A 22,606-nucleotide genomic window follows, 5' to 3' on the forward strand; every position below is an offset into this window, starting at 1 on the left:
TGTGGTCTCCTAAGTTGATTGACCATTTAAATTTCCTGTATGAATTGCTTACTTATGTTCCTTTCCCATCCTTCTACTGACTTGCTCACCTTTTCCATGTTAAAAAGTTCTTTTTACATTATAGTAAATATTGCAAATTTTATTTTCAGAATTTTTCACTTCAGATTTGTTGGTATCTTTTTATGATGATATTTGAAGTGTTCCTGTACCCCAGACCTGTCAAGCATTTGTTTCATGGTATCATTCTTATAAAGGCTTATACAAATTTCATTGATATTTTCTTATTTGGCTATTAACATTTATTATAATCTTTCATTAATCTGCAATGAATTATTGTAAAAGATGTGAAATAGCTATTAAACTTTGTTTTCCAAGAATAGCTAATTGTTCTAATACCACGAGACAATGGAAATACCACCTTTACCAAATATTAAATTCTTACATACATGATTCTATTTCTTGAATCTCTTCCATCCTGTTGATCCATTTATCTGTTGCCCTGTGAACACTGCACTTTTAATTATTTAACTTTATTATATTTTTATTCCATTTTCCCTCTTACCCAAAATCCTCTTTCAAATTTTGTCTTGATTATTCTCACACATTTACTCTTTCTGGGGAGCTTTAGAGTTATGTTTTTAAGTACTGAAAAAAATTTCAATACGTTTTGTAAATTTAGAGATTAATTTGAGAAGAAGGGATAACTGTATACAAGAGAGTCTGCCTCCCCTGGTCCATGGTTTGCCCAAGCCCTCACCATCTCATTCATCTCCTCAGACATTTCCATGGTTCCTTGTGGGGCAGGGGACCACTAGCAGGGGCCTGCCTGAGTCTGCATGTCCCCAAGAGGTGAATGGGGGCCTGTTCCTTTGCCATAAATGGTCTGCGTGGTACTAGTTTTCTGAGAACTCTGTTCTGTTGAGGAGTGCTGTGGCAAAGCCCGCCATAGTCTCTTACTGGATTTCTGGTCTCTGCTTCCACTTTTGCTTCCTCGGGTCCACTCTCCACACTGCGCTTCCTGTAACCTTTCTAGTCAGATCCCCACAACCTCCTGCTGGAAAACTTTCAGCGATCTCCCCATTGTATTAATTACTTATTGCTCCGGACACAAATTACAACAAATGTAACACCTTAAAACAACACAAAAATTTGTGATCTTAGAGTTCTGGAAGTCAGAGGTCAGAAATAAGTTTCACTAGGTTAAAATCAAGATACGTTCCTACAAATAGAATACATTCCCTGACCCTTTCTGACTCCTACAGGCCTCCTGCATCTCTTGGCTCACAGCCCCTTCCTCCACCTTCATAGCCAGCCGCTGAATCCCTCTGGCCTGTGCTGCTCTCCTCCCGTCTCCTTCCTGACGCTGACCCTCCTTCCTCTTATAAGTATGGTGATCAGGACCCTTGTAAATCAGTTGGGTCCACCCAGATAGTCCCACCTCACACTCCTTAACTTATTCACGCCTGCAGTGTTTCTTTTGCCACACGAAGTAACCGGTTCACAGGTTCGGGGGTTAGGACGTGGATACCTGTGTGCGGGCGTGCCCAGTCTCTAAGTTGTGTCCGACTCTTTGTGAACCCATGGACTATAGCCCGCCAGGCTCCTCTGTCCATGGGATTTTCCAGGCAAGAATACTGGCGTGCATTGCTTTGGGGGACCACTATTCAACCAAGGCCTTCAGGATGAATTTGACTTGCCAGCCCCACAGCAATCTGCCCCCTCCACTCTCCTGTTTCTAACCTCACTCTGCTTTCCCCTTCCAACTCCCTAATTCCATCCACATGAACTTCTTTCAGTTTCTGGAACCTGCCTCTCTGCTTCCTCCAGTCCTGGTCCAGACAGACTCCTCTGCCTCAGAAAACCTTCCCCTACCTCTTTACCTGACTGACTCCTCATCTCCCCACCTCGGCTTAAACCTCACTTTCTCTGGAGGCTCTTGACCGCCTCTTCTACTCCCTGCATCTTCTTCGACACTTTGTTACTCTCATAATATCCTCCATGTTTCTGGCCCTACTTCTATTGCCTTTTATATAATTGCTTATTTGATTATCTTCTCTCCCAAAATGCAAGCTCTTTAAGGGCGAAGGTGACAAGGGCAACTCAACGTAAGAGGGACTTTATTCACTCACTGCAGAATAAATCTATAAATATATTCCTTTCATAATAGAAATAAAGTTATTTTAGTCTATAGTTCTCATATTAAAACTATTTGTTCATCATTTATTCAACCAGTATGTGTGGAGCAATGACTTGGAAACTACAGAGCAAAGGGAGTTAAAATAAAGAAAAAACATCGTCTGATGTTATGAAGTTGCTAAGGTGGTAGTGGTACACTCATAAGGACCTGAATAACAGTGTTCCCTCTCCAGGAAAATGGACTTGGAGGTCAGTGAACCAATAGACTTTAGTTCTGGAGATCATCAGCATCTGGTTCGGAAAGCTGCAGATCCTTATACTGGGGGCAAGTCTGCTCGGTCCTATGGAACTGCACCTTCAACTCAGGAGCCACGACAAGCTCATGGAAATCCACACTCAAGAGCTGACAGGCGAGCAGATACCTATGTGGTACAGATTTCACCAGAGACTACTACAGACGACAACAACCCTGGCCCATTTTCAGAAACAGCTGTCCGCAGAGGTAAGAATAAAGAAATGGCCTTTTTGGAAGAGAACAGCAAAAGTTCTCTTAAAATATTTCCACAGGGTGGGTTGTAGGATTTAAATTTGCCTTTAGTTTTTCCCATCATGCTTTACCATGAAACAGGACATATGTAAGAACACATGGCTCCCCAAGTTTTCCAAGGCATTCATAAACTCATGATAGACATATTATGGTGAATAAATTGTGGTTTTCTTAAGAAATGTGAATTAGTCATTGAACACAGACTGTCTTAACTTACATACAAAGCGATACCATGATACTGTCTTTAGTTTTAAAGAATACTAATTCAGAGCCCTACATATTAATTCTATATCAGAAATACATTCAGGTGTAACAGAAATCCAAAAACCTATGGCTTAAATAAATGAGAATTTTTTTTCTTTCATGAAATATGAGGTTGGAAGTTAAGCAATTCAAGGCAAATGCTGTAGGTCCCAGAAAACAATATGCCACGCTTAGGGCTTCTTCTAACTTCTTCTAACTCAAAGAAACTAAGCCATGCCGTGTAGGGCCACCCAAGATGGACAGGTCATGGTGGAGAGTTCTGACAAAATGTGGTCCACTGGAGGCGGGAATAGCAAACCACTTCAGTATTCTTGCCTTAAGAACCCCAAGAACAGTATGAAAAAGCAAAAAGGTAGGACACTGAAAGATGAACTCCCCAGGTTGGTAGGTGCCCAATATGCTACTGGAGATCAGTGGAGAAATAACTCCAGAAAGAATGAAGAGACGGAGCCAAAGCAAAACACCACCCAGCTGTGGATATGACTGGTGACAGAAGCAAGGTCCGATGCTGTAAAGAGCAATACTGCATAGGAACCTGGAATGTTAGGTCCATGAATCAAGGCAAATTGGAAGTGGTCAAACAGGAGATGGCAAGAGTGAAGATCAACATTTTAGGAATCAGTGAACTAAAATGGACTGGAATTGGTGAATTTAACTCAGATGACCATTATATCTACTACTGTGGGCAAGAATCCTTTAGAGGAAATGGAGTAGCTACCATAGTGAACAAAAGAGTCTGAAATGCAGAACTTGGATGCAACCTCAAAAACAACAGAATGATCTCAGTTCATTTCCAAGGCAAACCATTCAATATCACAGTAATCCAAGTCTATGCCCCGACCAGTAACACTGAAGAAGCTGAAGTTGAACGGTTCTATGAAGACCTACAAGACCTTTTAGAACTAACACCCAAAAAAGATGTCCTTTTCATTATAGGGGACTGGAATGCAAAAGTAGGAAGTCAAGAAACACCTGGAGTAACAGGCAAATTTAGCCTTGGAGTATAGAATGAAGCAGGGCAAAGGCTAATAGAGTTTTACCAAGAGAACGCACTGGTCATAGCAAGAACCCTCTTCCAACAACACAAGAGAAGACTCTACACATGGACATCACCAGATGGTCAACACCGAAATCAGATGGATTATATTCTTTGCAGCCAAAGGTGGAGAAGCTCTATACAGTCAGCAAAAACAAGACCGGGAGCTGACTGTGGCTCAGGTCATGAACTCCTTATTGCCAAATTCAGACTGAAATTGAAGAAAGTAGGGAAAACCACTAGACCATTCAGGTGTGACCTAAATCAAATTCCTTATGATTATACAGTGGAAGTGAGAAATAGATTTAAGGGACTAGATATGATAGACAGAGGGCCTGATGAACTATGGATGGAGGTTCATGCACTTGTACAGGAGACAGGGATCAAGACCATCCCCAATAAAAAGAAATGAAAAAAAGCAAAATGGCTCTCTGGGGAGGCCTTACAGATAACTGTGAAAAGAAGAGAAGCTAAAGGCAAAGGAGAAAAGGAAAGATATACCCATTTGAATGCAGAGTTCCAAAGAACAGCAAGGAGAGATAAGAAAGCCTTCCTCAGTGATCAGTGCAAAGAAATAGAGGGAAACAATAGAATGGGAAAGACTAGAGATCTCTTCAAGAAAATCAGATATACCAAGGGAACTTTTCATGCAAAGATGGGCTCAATAAAGAACAGAAATGTTATGGACCTAACAGAAGCAGAAGATATTAAGAAGAGGTGGCAAGAATACACAGAAGAACTGTACAAAAAAGATCTTCACAACCCAGATAATCACAATGGTGTGATCACTGACCTAGAGCCAGACATCCTGGAGTGTGAAGTCAAGTGGGCCTTAGGAAGCATCACTACGAACAAAGCTAGTGGAGGTGATGGAATTCCAGTTGAGCTATTTCGAATCCTAAAAGATGATGCTGTGAAAGTGCTGCACTCAATATGCCAGCAAACTTGGAAAACTCAGCAGTGGCCACAGGACTGGAAAATGTCACCTTTTGTTCCAATCCCAAAGAAAGGCGATGCCAAAGAATGCTCAAACTACTGCACAATTGCACTCATCTCACAAGCTAGTAAAGTAATGCTCAAAATTCTCCAAGCCAGGCTTCAGCAATACGTGAACCATGAACTTCCAGATGTTCAAGCTGGTTTTAGAAAAGTTAGAGGAACCAGAGATCAAATTGTCAACATCTTCTGGATCATCGAAAAAGCAAGAGAATTCCAGAAAAACATCTATTTCTGCTTTACTGACTATGCCAAAGCCTTTGTCTGTGTTGATCACAATAAACTGTGGAAGATTCTTCAAGAGGTGGGAATACCAGACCACCTGACCTGCTTCTTGAGAAATTTGTATGCGGGTCAGGAAGCAACAGTTAGAACTGGACATGGAACAACAGACTGGTTCCAGATAGGAAAAGGAATACATCAAAGCTGTATATTGTCACCCTGCTTATTTAACTTATATGCAGAGTACATCATGAGAAACGCTGGGCTGGAAGAAGCACAAGCTGGAATCAAGATTGCCTGGAGAAATATCAATAACCTCAGATATGTAGATAACACCACCCTTATGGCAGAAAGTGAAGAATTAAAGAGCCTCTTGATGAAAGTGAAAGAGAGTGAAAAAGTTGGCTTAAAGCTCAACATTCAGAAAACTAAGATCATGGCATCTGGTCCCATCACTTCATGGCAAATAGATGGGGAAACAGTGCCTGCCTTTATTTTTCTGGGCTCCAAAATCACTGCAGATGGTGACTGCAGCCATGAAATTAAAAGATACTTACTCCTTGGAAGGAAAGTTATGACCAACATAGACAGCATATTAAAAAGCAGAGACATTACTCTGCCAACAAAGGTCCATCTAGTCAAGGCTATGGTTTTTCCAGTAGTCATGTATGGATGTGAGACTTGGACTATAAAGAAAGCTGAGTGTCAAAGAGTGAATGCTTTTGAACTGTGGTATTGGAAAAGACTCTCGAAAGTCCCTTGGACTGCAAGGAGATCCAACCAGTCCATCCTAAAGGAGATTAGTCCTGAGTGTTCATTGGAAGGACTGATGTTGAAGCTGAAACTCCAATACTTCGGCCACCTGATGTGAAGAGCTGACTCGTTTGAAAAGACCCTGATGCTGGGAAAGATTGAAGGCGGGAGGAGAAGGGGACAACAGAGGGTGAGATGGCTGGATGGCATCACCAACTCAATGTTCATGAGTTTGAGTAAACTCCAGGAGTTGGTGATGGACAGGGAGGCCTGGCCTGCTGCAGTCCATGGGGTTGCAAAGTCAGACACGGCTGAGTGAATGAACTGAACTGAGGCCTTCTTAGGACCTGGATGACTTGATGATGGACTCTGAGCTTCAAACTTCATTGCTGTCTTCCCATGGCCCTCACCCTCTACCTTGTTACTGGAAAGATGCCTTTTGAAACTCTAGTTGGCAGCTGAGTCACCAATGGCCTTTATGACTCCCTGACATGGATAGAACTTTGTGTTGGTTGTTAGTTTTCTTCTTTTGCCTTGAATTTCTCATCACATGGAACTGGGTCCCAAGAAGAGGTAGACCAGATGGACAAGCCCCAGTGTGTAAGCAGTTGATGAAGCTTTTGCTAGTCAAGCCAGTGCTAATGTTTCACTGGCCAACATGTCATGTGGCCAAGCCCAGCGTCAGTGTGGGAGGGAACTACACAGGCTTTGCCCATTATAAATTCTTATTTGTCTTCTTGTAATTGGAGTGTAAGTGTTCTTCATGTACTAGATCACTTTACAGATACATGATATGCAAATACTTTCTCCCAGTTTGTGGGATTTTTTTTTTTCACTTTCTTGATGGTGTCATTTGAAGCACAAAGCTTTTGCCTTTTTTTTTAAGTGAGAATTCTTTTTTTTAAATTAATTTATTATTATTATTTTTGGCTGTGTGGGATCTTCATTCCTGCCCATGGTCTTTCTCTAGTTATGGCAAGTGAGGGCTACTCTGTTGTTGCGGTGGCTTCTCTTGCTGCAGAGCTTGGGCTCTAGATGCAGGGGCTTCGGTAGCTTAGTTGGTGCACAGGCTTAGTTGCCCCACAGCATGTGGACTCTTCCTGGACGAGGGATCGAACCGGTGTCCCCTGCATGCAGGCAGATACTTAACCAGTGGACCACCAGGGGGATTCAAATCCACTTTTGATGAAATCCAACTTTTTTTTCCCCTTTGCTTGTGTTTTAGGTATCATTATCTAAGAAAACATTGCCTAATCCATGCTCACAAAGATTTACACCTATACTTTCTTCCAAGAATTATATTTCTTGTTTATGTTTATGATCGATGTTTAGTCTTTGTGTGTATGTGTGTGTGATATGCCCAAATTCATCATTTTGTATGCATATGTCCAATTGTCCCAGCACCATTTGCTCAAAAGACGCATCTTTCTCCACTGAATTGTCTTAGTATATTTATTAGAAATCAATTGGCCACATTTGTGGTCAGTTCCACAAATGTAAGGGACTGTTTTAGGGCTCTCAATTCTATTTCATTGATCCATATGGTCTAGTCTAATAAGGCTGGGTCACATTTAGTACCTATTCTCTTATAGTTCTTGATACATACTAGATGTGGATTTAACCCACTCCAGTACTCTTGCCTGGAAAATCCCATGGGCGGAGGAGCCTGGTGGGCTGCAGTCCATGAGGTCGCTAAGAGTCGGACACGACTGAGTGACTTCACTTTCACTTCTCACTTTCATGCATTGGAGAAGGAAATGGCAACCCACTCCAGTGTTCTTGCCTGGAGAATCCCAGGGACGGGGGAGCCTGGTGGGCTGCCGTCTATGGGGTCGCACAGAGTCGGACACGACTGAAGTGACTTAGCAGCAGCAGCAAGTAGATACTTTAATGCAGTAGCACACACACTTGGGGATATATGTTCTGGCATATCTCAGTGCTATTTCTTTATTGTCACACTTCCAATGCACAGAAGCTGCCCAGCAGAAGGACACATTGACAATCCTATAAGTCAACTTTAAGCAGCATTCTTTTTTTTTCCTTTTAAAATTGGGATTGTTGTTCAGTCACGAAGTCGATTGTTTGCAACCCCAGGGACTGAAGCATGCCAGGCTTCCCTGTCCCCCACTAACTCTCAGAGTCTGTCCAAGTTTATGTCCATTGAATTTGTGATGCTATCCAACCATCTCAGTTTCTGCCACCCTTTTCTCCTTTTGCCTTCAATCCTTCCCAGCATCAGGGTCCTTTCTAATGAGTCAGCTCTTCGTATCAGGTGACCAAAGTATTGGAGCTTTGGCTTCAGCATCAGTCCTTCTAATGTGTATTCAGGGTTGATTTCCTTTAGGATTGACTGGTTTGATCTTGCTGTCCAAGGAACTCTCAAGGGTCTTCTTCAGCACAGTTAGAAAGCATCAATTCTTTGTCGCTCAGCCTTCTTTATGGTCCAACTCTCACATCCATACATGACTACTGGAAAGACCAGCTTTGACTATATGGACCTTTGTTGGCAAAGTGATGTCTTTACTTTTTAATACACTGTTTAGGTTTGTTATAGCTTTCCTTCCAATAAGCAAGCGTCTTCTAATTTCATGGCTGCAGTCACCGTCCATAGTGATGGGATAAGTTGGGAGAAGCCCACAGAGAAGCAAATGGTCATTACCAATGCCATATTCGGAGGGCTCTGGAAAAACCCATGTAGTTAGCTGGAAGTAAACATAGATGCTAACACACCCTGAACTCCGCTTTGGCATGCCACTTGCTTGAAACTCCTTGGTTATACTTAGCATTAGTCAGATTATGCAGTTTCTGCACAAGTAGGAGGGAAGGGAGTTGCTAAAGACAGGGAGGGGGGAGAGAAAAGTGGTGGAGCAGCCCTGCAGACTCCCTGCAGAGGGGTGAACACCCTCTCCCCCAGCAGTCCCTGTGCGTCACTGGCTCTGTCTATGCAGGGATGCTGCTGGGTCCCTAAGGATGGGCTGGCGACATTCTGAGATTCTCAGGTCACTTTTGTTCCTTAGGAGGATGGAGTGTGCACAATACGGAATCAAACCCCTGAATTTGGTCTTTAGATTGTGGGGGCTCTTATGGATAAACCCTTGGATCTCCACTAAAATGCCTCTTACAGTCTGGACTGAGTCTTTTCTGAGAGTTCTGCAGAGTTGTACTGTCACACCATTGGCCAGCTCTAAACTCACACTCCCTCTCCTGTCCTCAAGAAAATCAGAGGAGAAATTTATTTCACTAAGTGTCAAAAATAGGTAGTTACACTTTATACTTTTACTTTTGAATACTGTCTCATAAAAATAAGTTTCTGTCTCCTCAGCTTTCATCGTAAAAGTGTTATTCCTCCTGTCCATTCAGCTTCTGATCACTGGGGCAATCGTCAGCCTGTTTGTTTTCTGGTAGGTCTTCATTACTGATGTAGATGACCTATTAAGTTGCCCATGTTAATTCTCACTATTTAGCTTCACTGAATTTTGATCATTAAAAAATTATCTATTTTTTCCGTAATCATTCATGTGTATCTGTGCTCAGCTGCATCTGACTGTGACCCCATGGACTGTAGCCCTCCAGGCTCCTCCATCCATGGGATTTTCCAGGCAAGAATACTGGAGTGGGTTGCCACTTCCTTCTCCAAGGGATCTTCCCAACCCAGGGACCGAATCTGTATGTCTTGTGTATCCTGCATTGACAGGCGGGTTCTTTTCCACTGGGCCACCTGAGAAGTCCAACCATTCATAGGATATACCATTTCTATGGCTTTGTTTTTCTGAGACAACTCCTAGACCAAAGTGTTAGTAGATTTCTAGAGTTTCACTTTAACTTCCTAAGCCAAAAAACTTTTCCCTTACTCTTATTTTGGGTACTATTTTCTTTTTTATTTTCCCTGAGCTATTTCCACAGACAAAATCGAGTAAAGGCAAAAAGGTGAGATTGTGAAGGCCTTGAAGGCTAGATCTCTGTTAAATGCAGAAATTATTTCAGGGAGTATGATCCATCACTGATTAAACTCATCCTTTGGAAATCTATATTTTAGACAAATACATGAGAATTTTATTACTTTTGTTTATATACATATCTCAGTATTTTAAAATAAAATCGTCACTGGGACATTTGCATTTATGCAAATTTCACTTACTACTTATGACTGTACTTTTTATGACCCTATTTTTAGAAGTAAGATACAGTTTATCTTTATCTTACAGTTTAACAGTTATATGTTTCACTCTTTCCTTTCCCATCTGTCATTGTCAACTACTTAGGGTTTTCCCCCTTTCTTCTCATGAGATTGTTTAATTTATACTTAAATATTATACTAGTTAGCAAAATAAACTACTTATTGTGTAAGACAATATCTTTTTTTTTTTTTTTAACCAGGAAGGCTTTACGATCTTGGGTGGTCAAGAATCCTTGGTTCACTTACACACTCTTGTAAGTATTATTGGATTAAATAAAAAGTGTTCTTTCTACTAGCTATTAGTTGACGTTCTTTATTGAAAATTAGGTAAAGGTAACAAGACTCTTGAGAGTCCCTTGGACTGCAAGGAGATCCAACCAGTCCATTCTGAAGGAGATCAGCCCTGGGATTTCTTTGGAAGGAATGATGCTAAAGCTGCAACTCCAGTACTTTGGCCACCTCATGCGAAGAGTTGACTCATTGGAAAAGACTCTGATGCTGGGAGGGATTGGGGGCAAGAGAAGGGGATGACAGAGGATGAGATGGCTGGATGGCATCACTGACTCGATGGACGTGAGTTTGTTGGAACTCTGGGAGATGGTGATGGACAGGGAGGCCTGGCGTGCTGCGATTCATGGGGTCGCAAAGAGTCGGACCATGACTGAGCGACTGAACTGAACTGAACTGAACATATTCTTGTAATGACAAAATTATAGAGATGAAAAACAACCAAATTAGTAGTTGCTGGGAGTTAGGGCTTTATGAGTGCATGTGTATATGTGTGTGTGTTACCATAAAGGGATGGTACAATAGTTTAATGATGAGATAGTTCCACACCTTGATTGTGGTGCTGGTTACATGGATCTGCACACAGATTTGTGTCACAGGTCTATGACATAGCATTACATATATACACGCTATACCAATGTCACATACTGGTTTGGGTATTCTACTTTAAATATGTAAAATGGGGGGCCAACTGGGGGAAGGTTACACAGGACCTCTGATCCTTTGCAATTTCCTGTGAATCTACAATTATTTCAAAGTAAAAATATTTTTTGAAGAACCCACAAACTGTGTGTGGATGGCAATGGAAAGGTTAGTTTTAAAACCAAAAAAAAAAAAAAAGAGGTAAAGATAATAATCTTTATTTTTCTTTATAATACTTATCATCAGATCAAACATCTCTGTATCTCTCTACCTGTAATATATCACATGATATAAGCCCTGGAAGCAAATATCACATGGTTTTAAATTCTCCCCAGGCCGGCCTTTTTTGTTGTATTTATTGTACTCGCCTGCTGTGGGAATCTCCGCCGCCAGGTGCCTGCGAATTACATTCTCCTGGGATTGTTTGTAAGTAAACCTCTTTAGCATCTGTTGTCATTCACCTCTGAGATATATTTTCATCCCATTATTCCTTTTTTTGTGGAAAAATCTTCCTATGGAATAAGAAGATTGAAATTACTTGTGAGATGTTCTCTTGGATGAATTTTGAAGTCAACTTACATATGAGGTGGACTCCACACCCTTTTAACAAGCTAGAGAATTTGGGGACCTTCGGCTACTCCATTGGGCTGGCAAACTTGCTTCTGAGAGGCCTGCTCCCGAGTCTCCCAAGACAGTTAACCTGACTGTCCTCTGTCAGGCACAACAAACTCATTTTGCTATGGAGAGTGAGTTCCACATTTAGTTCACAAATTGTGCGCAAGAAATGTAACTTTCTCTGTAAAATTTATTTTACTTCTACTTCAACGTCTCCTGACTATGTTGTAATTGAGGTTTCTGTTCTGTTAATGTTTATACGAGTTGGGCCAACACTCTTGCCTCCTGGAGGCAGTGAACTCACTGACAATAAGCATTTGCTCCTCTTAGGAAAATTCCTTGCTCCTCTGAGAAAATCTCACTGTGCTTCAGTGAGTTGGAAAGAAAGTCAGACTCTATGCAATTGCTCCCACGAACTGCTGACCACCCTTCCATGAGAAGATTTACTCACCAATTCATTTGTTTCTCACCTGGTTCCATATCAGTGTTGAGGTAGCTTATAAAAATACAAAAATACACGCAACGTAAGAAGATAAGTTGGTGGGGAAATCTGATGGAAGGAAAAATAAGGAAAGGCAAATGAAGCCAGAGGTGAGATTAGTGCACAAAATGCCTAGTCCCGAGCGTTTGAGTTTGATCAGCTTAGATTTGGATCTGCGCCTCCTGGTGGTCAATGTGAGTAAGAATACATGGGCAACGGTGTTTCTCAGCACTCAGAATCTTGCATCTTGCATCCTGAAAATCTGAGGATCTTGCATTGTCTAATGTGAATTACATGTTGGGAAGAATAGCTTCCTCGTGTCACTGGAGAAGACAGAGCATCTGGCCAGCTGGGAATGTCCTCAGGCCCTGGAGCACTGCCAACTGCAGTTCTCAGTGCCCTGCCAGACAGTCCTGGAGCCCGACTGTGGGCTTAGGCATACCATCACTGCCTTCTTGGTCTCATCCTCTGGCTTGACTGCCTCTGGTTCTCAGCTCCTCCCTCTCCCATGCTGCCCCATCCCTGGTTCATGTGGACCAAGGGAACCCTCGGACCCCTATACAGTCCCCACACTGCCCCGGTGCAGCCCACTTCAGAGTTGAGGATTGGCACCTACCAGTGCAGCTGCGTGCTTTGTAGGTAAGTGTCCTCCAGCCCCACCCCCAGGTACTGAGGTCTCAATCTTCATCCCACATCTGAGGTTTGACACATTTTGTTCTCATTCAAGCACTATGGGAAAGGTCAGTACTGAAACAGTTGCTGAGGCGTTAATAGAAATAGCACATCCTGCTCTGATAAAATGTTAAGATTTGTGTGGATGGTCCCATTTGATTAATGACAGTACGGTCTACAGATAAAGCTTATACCTTGGTTTCTACATTCCTAATTAATAACATATTCAGTTTAACTCGGGCTTCCCTGGTGGCTCAGAGGTTAAAGCGTCTGCCTGGAATGCAGGAGACCTGGGTTCGATCCCTGGGTCGGGAAGACCCCTTGGAGAAGGAAATGGTAACCCACTCCAGTACTCTTGCTTGGAGAATCCCATGGACGGAGAAGCCTGGTAGGCTACAGTCCCTGGGTTGCAAAGAGTCGGACACAACTGAGCGACTTCACCTTTACCTTCACCTTCAGTTTAACTCACTGAATATGCTGAAAGTTACTATTGTATTCTAAGAACTTTTTACTCATATGAGAATTTTTTCTTGTCAGTCTTAGGGAGAACATTAAGAAAATGTTTATTTCCATTATTTCCATGTGGCATAGCCTATAGCTTTGTGCGCTAAGATCATGAATATTCCTGCTAGTTCCCTCTAACCTGGCAGAACACACATACCTCAAAGCAGCCCTTCTGGATTTGGCGCCTTGGGAAGCAGGCTTCTGATTTATTGTGAATTTTGTTTTTTAGACAGTTCTTCAAGGTTTGCTGCTAGGAACCGTGTCAGTGTAAGTCTTTGATACACATTTTTTCTTTTGTGTGTGCGTGCTTTTCTTGTAATGTTACGTGAATAATAATCACAGTCTCTGGTTTTAGCTTCTATCACGTCGAGGAAGTGTTATGGGCAACAGCAGCGACTGCTCTGGTGACGCTATCACTCAGTCTATTTGCTCTTCAAACAAAAGTACGTATTTCTGAAGCAGCTTTCTGTCATAGGCAGTGTGTGACTGTCTTCCCCTGCCCCTCCTGACCCGCTCTGCTTCCCCCTCCCCCGGCTGGCTGCTTCCCGTGGGCCTCACCTCCACCGAGCCCTCGTCTTCTGCCTTCTGGCTTTCTTAGTGACCTTGCTAAAAACGTAAGAGGGGCTTCCCTGGAGGCCCAGTGGTTAAGACTTCGCCTTCCCGTGCAGGGGGTGTGGGTTCCATCTCTGGTCAGGGAGCTGTGAGAGCACGCCTTGCATACAAAAGAGAAAACAAAGCAGAAGCAATACTGTAACAAAATTCAATAAAGACTTACAAAGATGGTCCGCATCAGAAAAAATTTTAAGTAAAAGGAAACAGGTAAAATTAATTTTAATGATATATTTCATTTAACCCAATATATATGAAGGGTTATTATTTCAACATTTAATCAATATAACAAAAGTAGTCATTTTACATTCTTTTTTTTTCAAACTAAAATTCAAATCCAGTGTGTACTTTCTACTTGCAGCCATCTCAGTTTGAAGTAGCTCTATTTCCAGTGCTTATTAGCCATGTATATTGAAAGCACAGCTCTAGACGAATTTTCTTGGCAGACATTAGGGTCACCTGGAGAGCTTGTGAAACATAGACTGCTGAGCGCCACGCCTGGAATTGTGAAGACAAGGTCTGGGCTGGGGCTCAGTAATGTTCACTTCCCAGGCGCTGCCGATGCTTCCGGCCCAAGAACCAGCCTCGGTGACCTGGTACTTTATTCTCTTGGTGTGCTGAAGGCAGGGAGTGATATAGGGAGATAGAGGAATTAGGAAAACCCGCTTGCAAGAAAACACATTGGATTTGAGGATCTTCTTTTGCTTCCTAATCCAATTTTTTTCAGGTCAGAAGATGCATATTCCTCTTTCTTTTAAAAATGCTAATCTTCTCTAAGCTGATTTGGTTATTGATTTATAAAAGCACATTAATAAATTTTAGGTTTACAAAAGGATCATGAAGTTTTGAAAGCTTAGTATATATATTTCTACTGAAATGTATACACTAAAATTGATACATACAAATGTGAGAAAGGTACCCAGTTAATATCTTCATCTACTGAATGCCATTAATGTATTCTATGCACATGCTTTTAAAAATATGAATGATTATGATCATACTATACTTACAAATTTACATCCTACTTATTCAGTGTACATTTTTTATTAGGGAAAATTTTATAAAGATATACACACAAATAGAATATTTTAACAAACCCCCATGTGCCAATTACCTAGTTTCAAAAACTGCAAATTTGTGGCTTCTGTTATTTCATCCATCCCTTACCTTTTCTCTCTCCTGAAGAAGCACGATACCTTTTTTGTAGTATTTTTCAGTGTGTAGGGCTAATGGATTTCCATGGTTCTCGGGATTAGCCAGGGTACATTGTTAGCAAATGTGCCAGTTTCTGCCTAGGGGGTATGAGATACATCTCTAAATACCCTGAAATTCCTATGGATGATAATTGAATCGTTTTTTGTGTTTTTTTTTTATGTTTCCTCAGTGGGATTTCACTTTGCTAAACGGAATGCTGTTTGTTTTACTCTTCGTACTTATCATCTATGGAATTATCTTAATCTTCATTCGAGCATATGTAAGTGGGCCCTCCGTTGAAACCCTCAGAGGACCGGTAGAATATCAGGTGAAGTGCTGGTTGTGTGGTGAAGCAGACACCAGATGGGTGAAACTTGCACAGACACTGGTGGGAGAAAGGTCTACGAAGAGCGTGGGGGTGACAAGGGCTGTAAGAGCTATCAGAACACGACAGCACACGTGAGCCCCCTGGAGGAGAGGGCCGTAAGAGGGGAGCTTGCTGGATGCCGAGCTGTCTAAGGAGGCTTTGGCAAGCCCATCAGGGGGTCCTGGGGCTCCCAGGAAGGCTCTGCTGCCCCCTATCAGTGATGGACAGGGGAAAGCATGAGCCAGGAAGGAAACTGCAGTGGGTCGCACTGCACGGCCACCAGGGCCCTGGTCAATTACATGCCCCTCCCCATAGCTGGAGGTCTCCAAGGTCGCCTGCCACACCAGTGTGGTGGGGGGACCACTGACAGCAGGTCTGGGTGTGAAGATCGAGCTCCAACCTGAGACAGCAGCTGTCCTCCCCTAAGAGGATCACGGAGGTGACCAACCCACAGGGCAGATCAGATTCCAACTTCCCTACGTGGTGCTGCTTGTCTGAAGTAACGAGGGTGCACAGATGGGAAGCATGGATGGGCTTGCTTTTCTGACAGCAGCAGCCTAGAGGAAGCTCCTCGTTTTCCAATTCCAGCTTTCTTCCTTCCATTCTTTTTTCTTTTTTTGCTTTAATATATTCATTGCCTTCTTACTAGATATCATACATAGGCCTATATGTTTTTCACAAAGTCATCAAGGGTAATTCTCACAACATTCCTGAAAAGTACATATCTCATCTAATCTTATAGAAAAGAAAACAGGCTCAGAGAAATGAAAGAATTCACACTCCACACTGCACCCAGGGAGTAGATGACAGGAGTGGGGTTAGAGTGAGGTCTGTGTGATCTGGCGGTCACACCCTTTCCACCACGCACACCATCCGTGGACTGAGTCCAGTGTGCAAGTGGAGAGGCAGAATGAGAAGGTCTGGCCCCACGTCTCGTAGGGGCCTGGAGTGGCCCCTGTATGGAGACCCTACTGGAAGCCAGGCTCACAGAGGACTGGCCTGGGGCTTGTGACCATCTGTCTAAAGCCCCAGGGCCAACTTGGTCCTGCTGCTGAATTAAAGAGTTCCTGTGGCAACAAGTGGCATTGCTAAATGGACTTCAGACATAGAATCAGTATTTCTGCCTGGATTTTGGAGATAAACTCAAAGACGTCATAGATATGTCTTTAAAGGCCATAGTTCTCCATTTATTGTTACTGATGGTGGCACAGATACTGTAGTAATAATACACATATTTATGTGGTGGGTGGTTTCCTTACATCTTTACCATGCCACTCAGGAGCAGTTAAGAAACTGTATTTCCTACTAGATACATGAACCCTAGTTTGCATTCTAAATTTCCTGTCACAAATACCAATAATATATAATCTTAAGCATATGATTAAATGGAAGTCGGACAGCTAAGCATGCACGCCTGATGGGCCCTGGCAATTCTGAATCCTTCAGACTGCAGGTGCCAGCTGTCTTCTCACACCCAGCTCAGTCTGAGAACAGGGGTCCTCATGCAGTGTATTGCTGGCCCCTGGTTTCTCTTTTTCCTCAAGAACCTTCTCTGGTTAGCAGAGGTTCCCCATCTCTCATCCTGAGGAGTGAATGCCATTGTGTTTCTCAGATGATGTACACACCACTTCCTTAGTCTCTTCTGCAGCATTTAGATCAATTTGTCACATATGCTGATCAGGGCTGTTTTGGTGGCAAGGAACACATACCACTCAGATTGGCTCAAGGCAAAGGCCCAGAGATTCTCATGGAGCTCCTAGATGGGAAGAAGAGCCAGAATTCACAGAAATGGAAACCCCACTGCCCTTTCTTGGTCATCTCAGCTTTAAAGCACTAGCTAATCCAGCTAGTGCTAATCACCCAATGGCAGCCTGGATCCCTCTATCATGAGAACTGATTTCCACCTGGCCCAGAGGATCTCTATGATCCTGATCATGTAAGAGCTTCCTGGTCAGTCAAGAGAGTCACTGCTGTTGGAGTGGCAGCTCCCACCTCTTGTCAATCAGCTCTAGCAAGGCTGTGTGAGGGTCACAATATTCCCTGAGCTGAGGGGAGGGCACTTTTTCTAGAAGAGCTGTGTGGATGGGGCAAAAAAGGAAACATACTCAGTATATCCCGTTTGCCTTACTATGCACGAGATGTTTAGTACTTGCTCGATGACCCTGACTTGATATACATAACAGCTAGTTTTCACCTCCTCGCTGAATGGAATTGAGTTGATACTGTCGACTGACTATGTTCAAGAAAAACTAATTTCCCCACAGCTTTGACTTTCTAAGCATCTTATCTAACAGCAGTGACCTAAGTGACCCCCTGTGTTGTTCCCCATCTTGCTCTTAACATATCGTTGTATCCTTTCTTTTTGCAGTGGTTGCATCTATTGTATGCTGGACTTGGAACTGTGATCTTCTCACTCGTACGTCCATTTCTCCCTTTCTTTGATAAAGAGTATGCATGTGCATTGACAGGGCCTTAAGACCTCTCCTAGGCCTGGAGTCAAGCGGAGTCAGTAATTCACTGGGAAGCCCTCCCGCTGACTTGCTCCTTCTTTCTTCTCATCCTCTTCCTTCTCCTTTTTACTTTTTATAAAGACAGTTCTTAGAGTAGCTTTAGGTTCACGGTAAAACTGAAAGGAAGATATAGAGATGTCCCAGCCTCCATACAGGTATCACCATCCCCAGTGTCAACATCTGCCACCAAAGTGTACCATTTACTACAATTGATGAACGAACCTACATTGATATATCACAATCACCCACATTAGGGTTCACTCTTTGGTGTTCTACATTCTACGGGTTTGGACAAATGTATAATGATACGTACCCATCATTGTAATACCATACAGAGTATTTTCACTGCTCTAAAAAGCCTCTTTGCTCCTCCAAACTGATCCCCAACCCCTGGCAACCACTAATCAGGTTATTTTACTGTTTCCAAGTTTTGCCTTTTCCAGAATGTCATACAGTAGGAATCATACGGCATGAAGCCTTTTCAGATTGGCTTCTTTAACTTAGCATGTGCACTTAAAATTCCTCCATGTCTTCTCATGGCTTGGTAGCTCATCTCTCTTTAATGTTGAATAATATTCCACCATCTGGGTGTACCACAATTAACTTACTCTTTCATCTACTGAGGGGCATCTTGTTTGCTCTCAAATTTTGGCAATTATGAATAAAGTTACTACAAACGTCCGTGTGCAGGTCTTTGTGTGGACGGATGATTTCAGCTCCTTTGGGAAGATTCCAAGGAGCACATTTACTGGATCATACAGTAAGCGTATGTTCAGTTCTGTAAGACAGTATTCCGAAGTGGTCGCAATATTTGCATTCCCCTCTAGCAGTATATGAGCGTTCCTGTTGCTCCACGTCCTCACCAACATGTGAGGTTATCTGTATTTCAGATTTTGGCCATTTTAATAGGTGCATAGTGGTACCTTATTGTTATTTTAATTTGCATTTTCCTGTTGACATAAGATGTAGAGCATCTTTTCATATGCTTATTTGCCATCTATATATCTTCTTTGGTGAGGTGTCTATTAAATTCTTTGGCCCATTTTGTAATCAAGTTGTTTGTTTTCTTACTGTTGAGTTTTAAGAGTTCTTTGTATATTTAGGGTACCAGTCCTTTATGTTTCTCTTGCAAATAATTTCTCTCAGTTTGTAGCTTGTATTATCATTCTCTTCACATTGTCTTTCACAGAGCAGAAAATACGAATTTTAATGAAGCCTAATTTATCCATTACTTCTTTAATGGATAATACTTTAAGAAAACATCACCATACCAAAGGTCATCTAGATTCCCTCCTATGCTACCTCCTAGGAGTTATATGTTTTACATATAAGTCTATTATTCATTATTTTTTAAAATTTATTTATTTAATTTTTTTGACCATGGTGCGTGGTATGCAGGATCTTGAGCAGGGATTGATTCTGCGCCCCCTGCAGTGGAAGCACAGAGTCCTAACCATCGGACCGCCAGGGAGTCCCTGTTATGAGCAATTTTGTGAAAGGTGTAAGGTCCGTGTCTAGATCCTTTTTTTTTTTTTTGGCATGTGGATGCCCAGTTGTTTCAGCACCATCTGTTGAAGAGACTAGTATTGCCTTTGCTCTTTATTCTGCTGATCCATATATTCGTTAAGTCTTTATCTTGATTACAACTTTCTAGTAAATGTTTTTGTCTGGTAGCATCAGTCCTCCAACTTTGTTCTTCTCCTCCAGTATCATGTTGGTTATTCTGGGTCTTTTGTCTCTCCATATCAATTTTAGCAGTGGTCTGTCAATATCCACCAAATAACTTGCTAGGGTTTTGACTGGGGTTGTGTTGAATCTATAGATGAAGTTGGGAACAACTGATATTTGACAATATTGAGTCTTTCTATCCATGAACATGGAATGTTTCTCCATTTATTTAGTTCTTCCCTAATCTCATTTGTCAGAGCTTTATAGTTTTCCTCATACAGTTCTTGTACATATTTTGTTAGATTTATATCTAAGTATTTAGTTTTTTTTGGATGCTAGTGGAAATGTTTTTGTGCTTTAATCTCCAGTTTCACTCATTCACTGCTGGCATATAGGAAATCAATTGACTGCTGTATAGTAACTTTGTATCCTACAACCTTATTATGACTGTTCATTGAACCCCTAAATGTGCCTGGGGCTTCAAATCTTGATCAGGGCTTCCCCGTGAGCTAGCTGTCTCTGGCATGGTGTCCTGAGTCCTCTTTCCCTGGGGCCAGGGGGCAAATAGCTTGATCCCAGCTCACTTTCCTCTCCCACTTCCCTGTCTGCCTTCAAACACATACCCTCACCAGGGAGGTGCACTCTGCACTCCTCACTACCAACACATGAAATGATTAGGAGTCATTATCTCTCTTATAAGAAGAAATAAGATAAAGTCAGCAGTTCTTGGAGGGGAGGGAGAAAGAAAAGCACTTTTCCATAGAAGTCAGGACTCCGGGGTGACAGATGGAGGCTGGGGCAAGGCTGGAAGCTCAGCTGCTGGGGGCCTTTTTTCAGGGATGACCAACTGTCCTGGTTTGCCTGGGACTGAGGGGTTACTGAGGACACGTGAAGTCCCTGGGCAAACTGGAGTGGTTGGTTCATTCTAGCTTTTTCTGCACAAAGTTGCTGGAATCAGACATTGGGAGGGGGAGGATAAGTGGGATGGGACTCAGTGGTCCACGTGAGGGAGCTGCCTTGGCAACCCCCAGCCTCGGGTTTGACTCCCTTCTCTACCACTTGCCACAGAGCGATCTTCCCTTCTTGGAGGCTCTGTTAATCTCACCTGCCTCAGCTAGGTCGTTCCCACTTTATATGAGATGATGTCTATCATGAACGGATAAGAGGCTACCTAGAAGGTGTCCAATTCTTCCTTTTCCTCCTGTTCTTTTTTCCTCTTCCCCTCTTCATTCTTAGAAGCCTGAGTGGGAACCAGGACCCGGGGAGAGCTGATAACATGAACTACTGGGGATGGGTTTCACTATAGTGGCTGTTGTTCTAAAACAGCTTATTTTCAAAAAAATAAATAAATAAAACAGCTTATTTTCAAGAATCTTTAAAACCCCAAGAACTCCCTGTAGTGCCAAGGTTGCCCCGCTGCCTCACGGCACTGGACTCCGAGTCCACAGTCTGCATAGAAAGGCCCGAGGAGCTGCCTGTTTTCCCTTCCTCCCTCTAACGCACTTGCGCTGCCCACATTTGCTCACTTTGCAACAAACACAAGGGTGAGAGGACTCTCCGACTTTCTTCTTGATGTTTAAGAAGCCTGTAATTTTACCTACCACAGCTGAGCTAAGACGTTTAATTGGGGGTTATTTAACCACACATAAATCTTCTCCTCACTCTATTTTGGAAATACTGACATGATCACAAAGCCATCTCCAATGTCAGGCTTTGAAAAATGCTATCACCCAAAGGAGAGTCCAGAACTACTGCTCTGGGTAATGTAGGTGTCAGGGAACCATCTGTCTCTTCCTTCTTTGTTTTCAGTGAGAACATGCTGGAAAGTCACAAACACAGGGCATTTTGTAGTTTCTCTCTGTGTCCAATCAGCCCACCTGGTCCACATCACTGACGAGAGGCACAGAGGTTTCTGGACTTGGAAGGAAAGGAGGGGTCACAGACTTGGTCCTACTGGCTTCAGGAGAGTGAAGCGCTGGCTTTGATAGATAGAGCACCAACCTGGGGAGATTGTGAATGATTGAGGCTCTAAGAATAACATCTCTAGCTACAAATTTACTTTTAGTGATGTATTTACTGATGGTAAGATGCTTTCCAGGTAATCTCAGGACACTTCTTTGATCAAAATGTACACTTTAAGTAGCTAATTCTTCTTTCTTTTCTTTAAGTACTTGGTGATGGATGTGCAGCTGATGGTGGGAGGGCGCCATCATCATTCTGACCTGGACCCTGAAGAGTATGTTTTTGCTGCCCTGAACATCTACATGGACATAATCAACCTTTTCCTTTTTATTTTGCAACTGATTGGAATGGGACGGTAGTCACATGGCAAGGCTGGCTCATGCTGAAGAGAGGGAAGGAGGGACGGCTGTGAAGACTGCAGAGGTTATCACTCCATAAGTCTCTCTATTTTAAAAAATAATTTCAAAAATACTTTTTTTTCTTGTCAAATGAAAGCAAGCATTTGGTAGACAGTAGCTATAGCTGTTATATATTTTTTAGTTCCAGTGTTACATTACAAAACTTTCTGGTGGACATTTTCTGATTTTTATAAATTTAAAAGATGAGTACATAAAACTCATCATGAGTACTTACTAACAAACATTTGTAAGATGCTCATTACTTTGTTGAAGTTTTCCAGGTACTACTTAAAACTGTAAACAATGTCTGTCTACATGAATAAAGCTGATTATAGAAACCTATATTTACTCCATTCTCTTCTCTTGATGTGGACATTTGGTGGGAATATTTTGCCATCTGACTTAAGAGTAAGGTGAACCAAAGAAGTCTGCCTTTCTCTTGGGTTCAAGTCAGACTGGAGAAGTAAATTCTATCTTGAGAGATGTTTCTTTTTTTTAAATTTTATTTTATTTTTAAACTTTACATAATTGCATTAGTTTTGCCAAATATCAAAATGAATCCACC

General features: G+C 42.3%; 1 protein-coding gene across 1 annotated transcript; it reads left to right on the forward strand.

Annotated features, from left to right (window-relative positions):
- Nucleotides 1-595: 595 nt before the first annotated feature.
- On the forward strand, nucleotides 596-22,381 carry LOC113891742 (protein lifeguard 2-like). Its single transcript, XM_027540192.1, has 9 exons — nucleotides 596-2,638; nucleotides 9,277-9,355; nucleotides 10,332-10,385; nucleotides 11,397-11,487; nucleotides 13,563-13,600; nucleotides 13,689-13,776; nucleotides 15,327-15,416; nucleotides 17,872-17,919; nucleotides 21,850-22,381. Exons 1-9 carry the CDS (start codon nucleotides 2,374-2,376, stop codon nucleotides 22,000-22,002), a joined length of 906 nt encoding a protein of 301 aa, XP_027395993.1. The 5' UTR covers nucleotides 596-2,373; the 3' UTR covers nucleotides 22,003-22,381.
- Nucleotides 22,382-22,606: the final 225 nt, after the last annotated feature.

The sequence above is a fragment of the Bos indicus x Bos taurus genome, chromosome 4 (genome assembly GCF_003369695.1).
Source record: "Bos indicus x Bos taurus breed Angus x Brahman F1 hybrid chromosome 4, Bos_hybrid_MaternalHap_v2.0, whole genome shotgun sequence".
Lineage (NCBI taxonomy): Eukaryota > Metazoa > Chordata > Mammalia > Artiodactyla > Bovidae > Bos > Bos indicus x Bos taurus.

Excerpts from the sequence above, each read along its gene's own strand:
- LOC113891742 (XM_027540192.1), top strand. The coding sequence starts at position 2,374 with ATGGACTTGGAGGTCAGTGAACCAATAGACTTTAGTTCTGGAGATCAT. Across the intron at positions 11,488-13,562 it reads ACATTCTCCTGGGATTGTTT|ACAGTTCTTCAAGGTTTGCT; the intron begins GTAAGTAAACCT and ends TTTGTTTTTTAG. Across the intron at positions 17,920-21,849 it reads GAACTGTGATCTTCTCACTC|TACTTGGTGATGGATGTGCA; the intron begins GTACGTCCATTT and ends CTTTTCTTTAAG.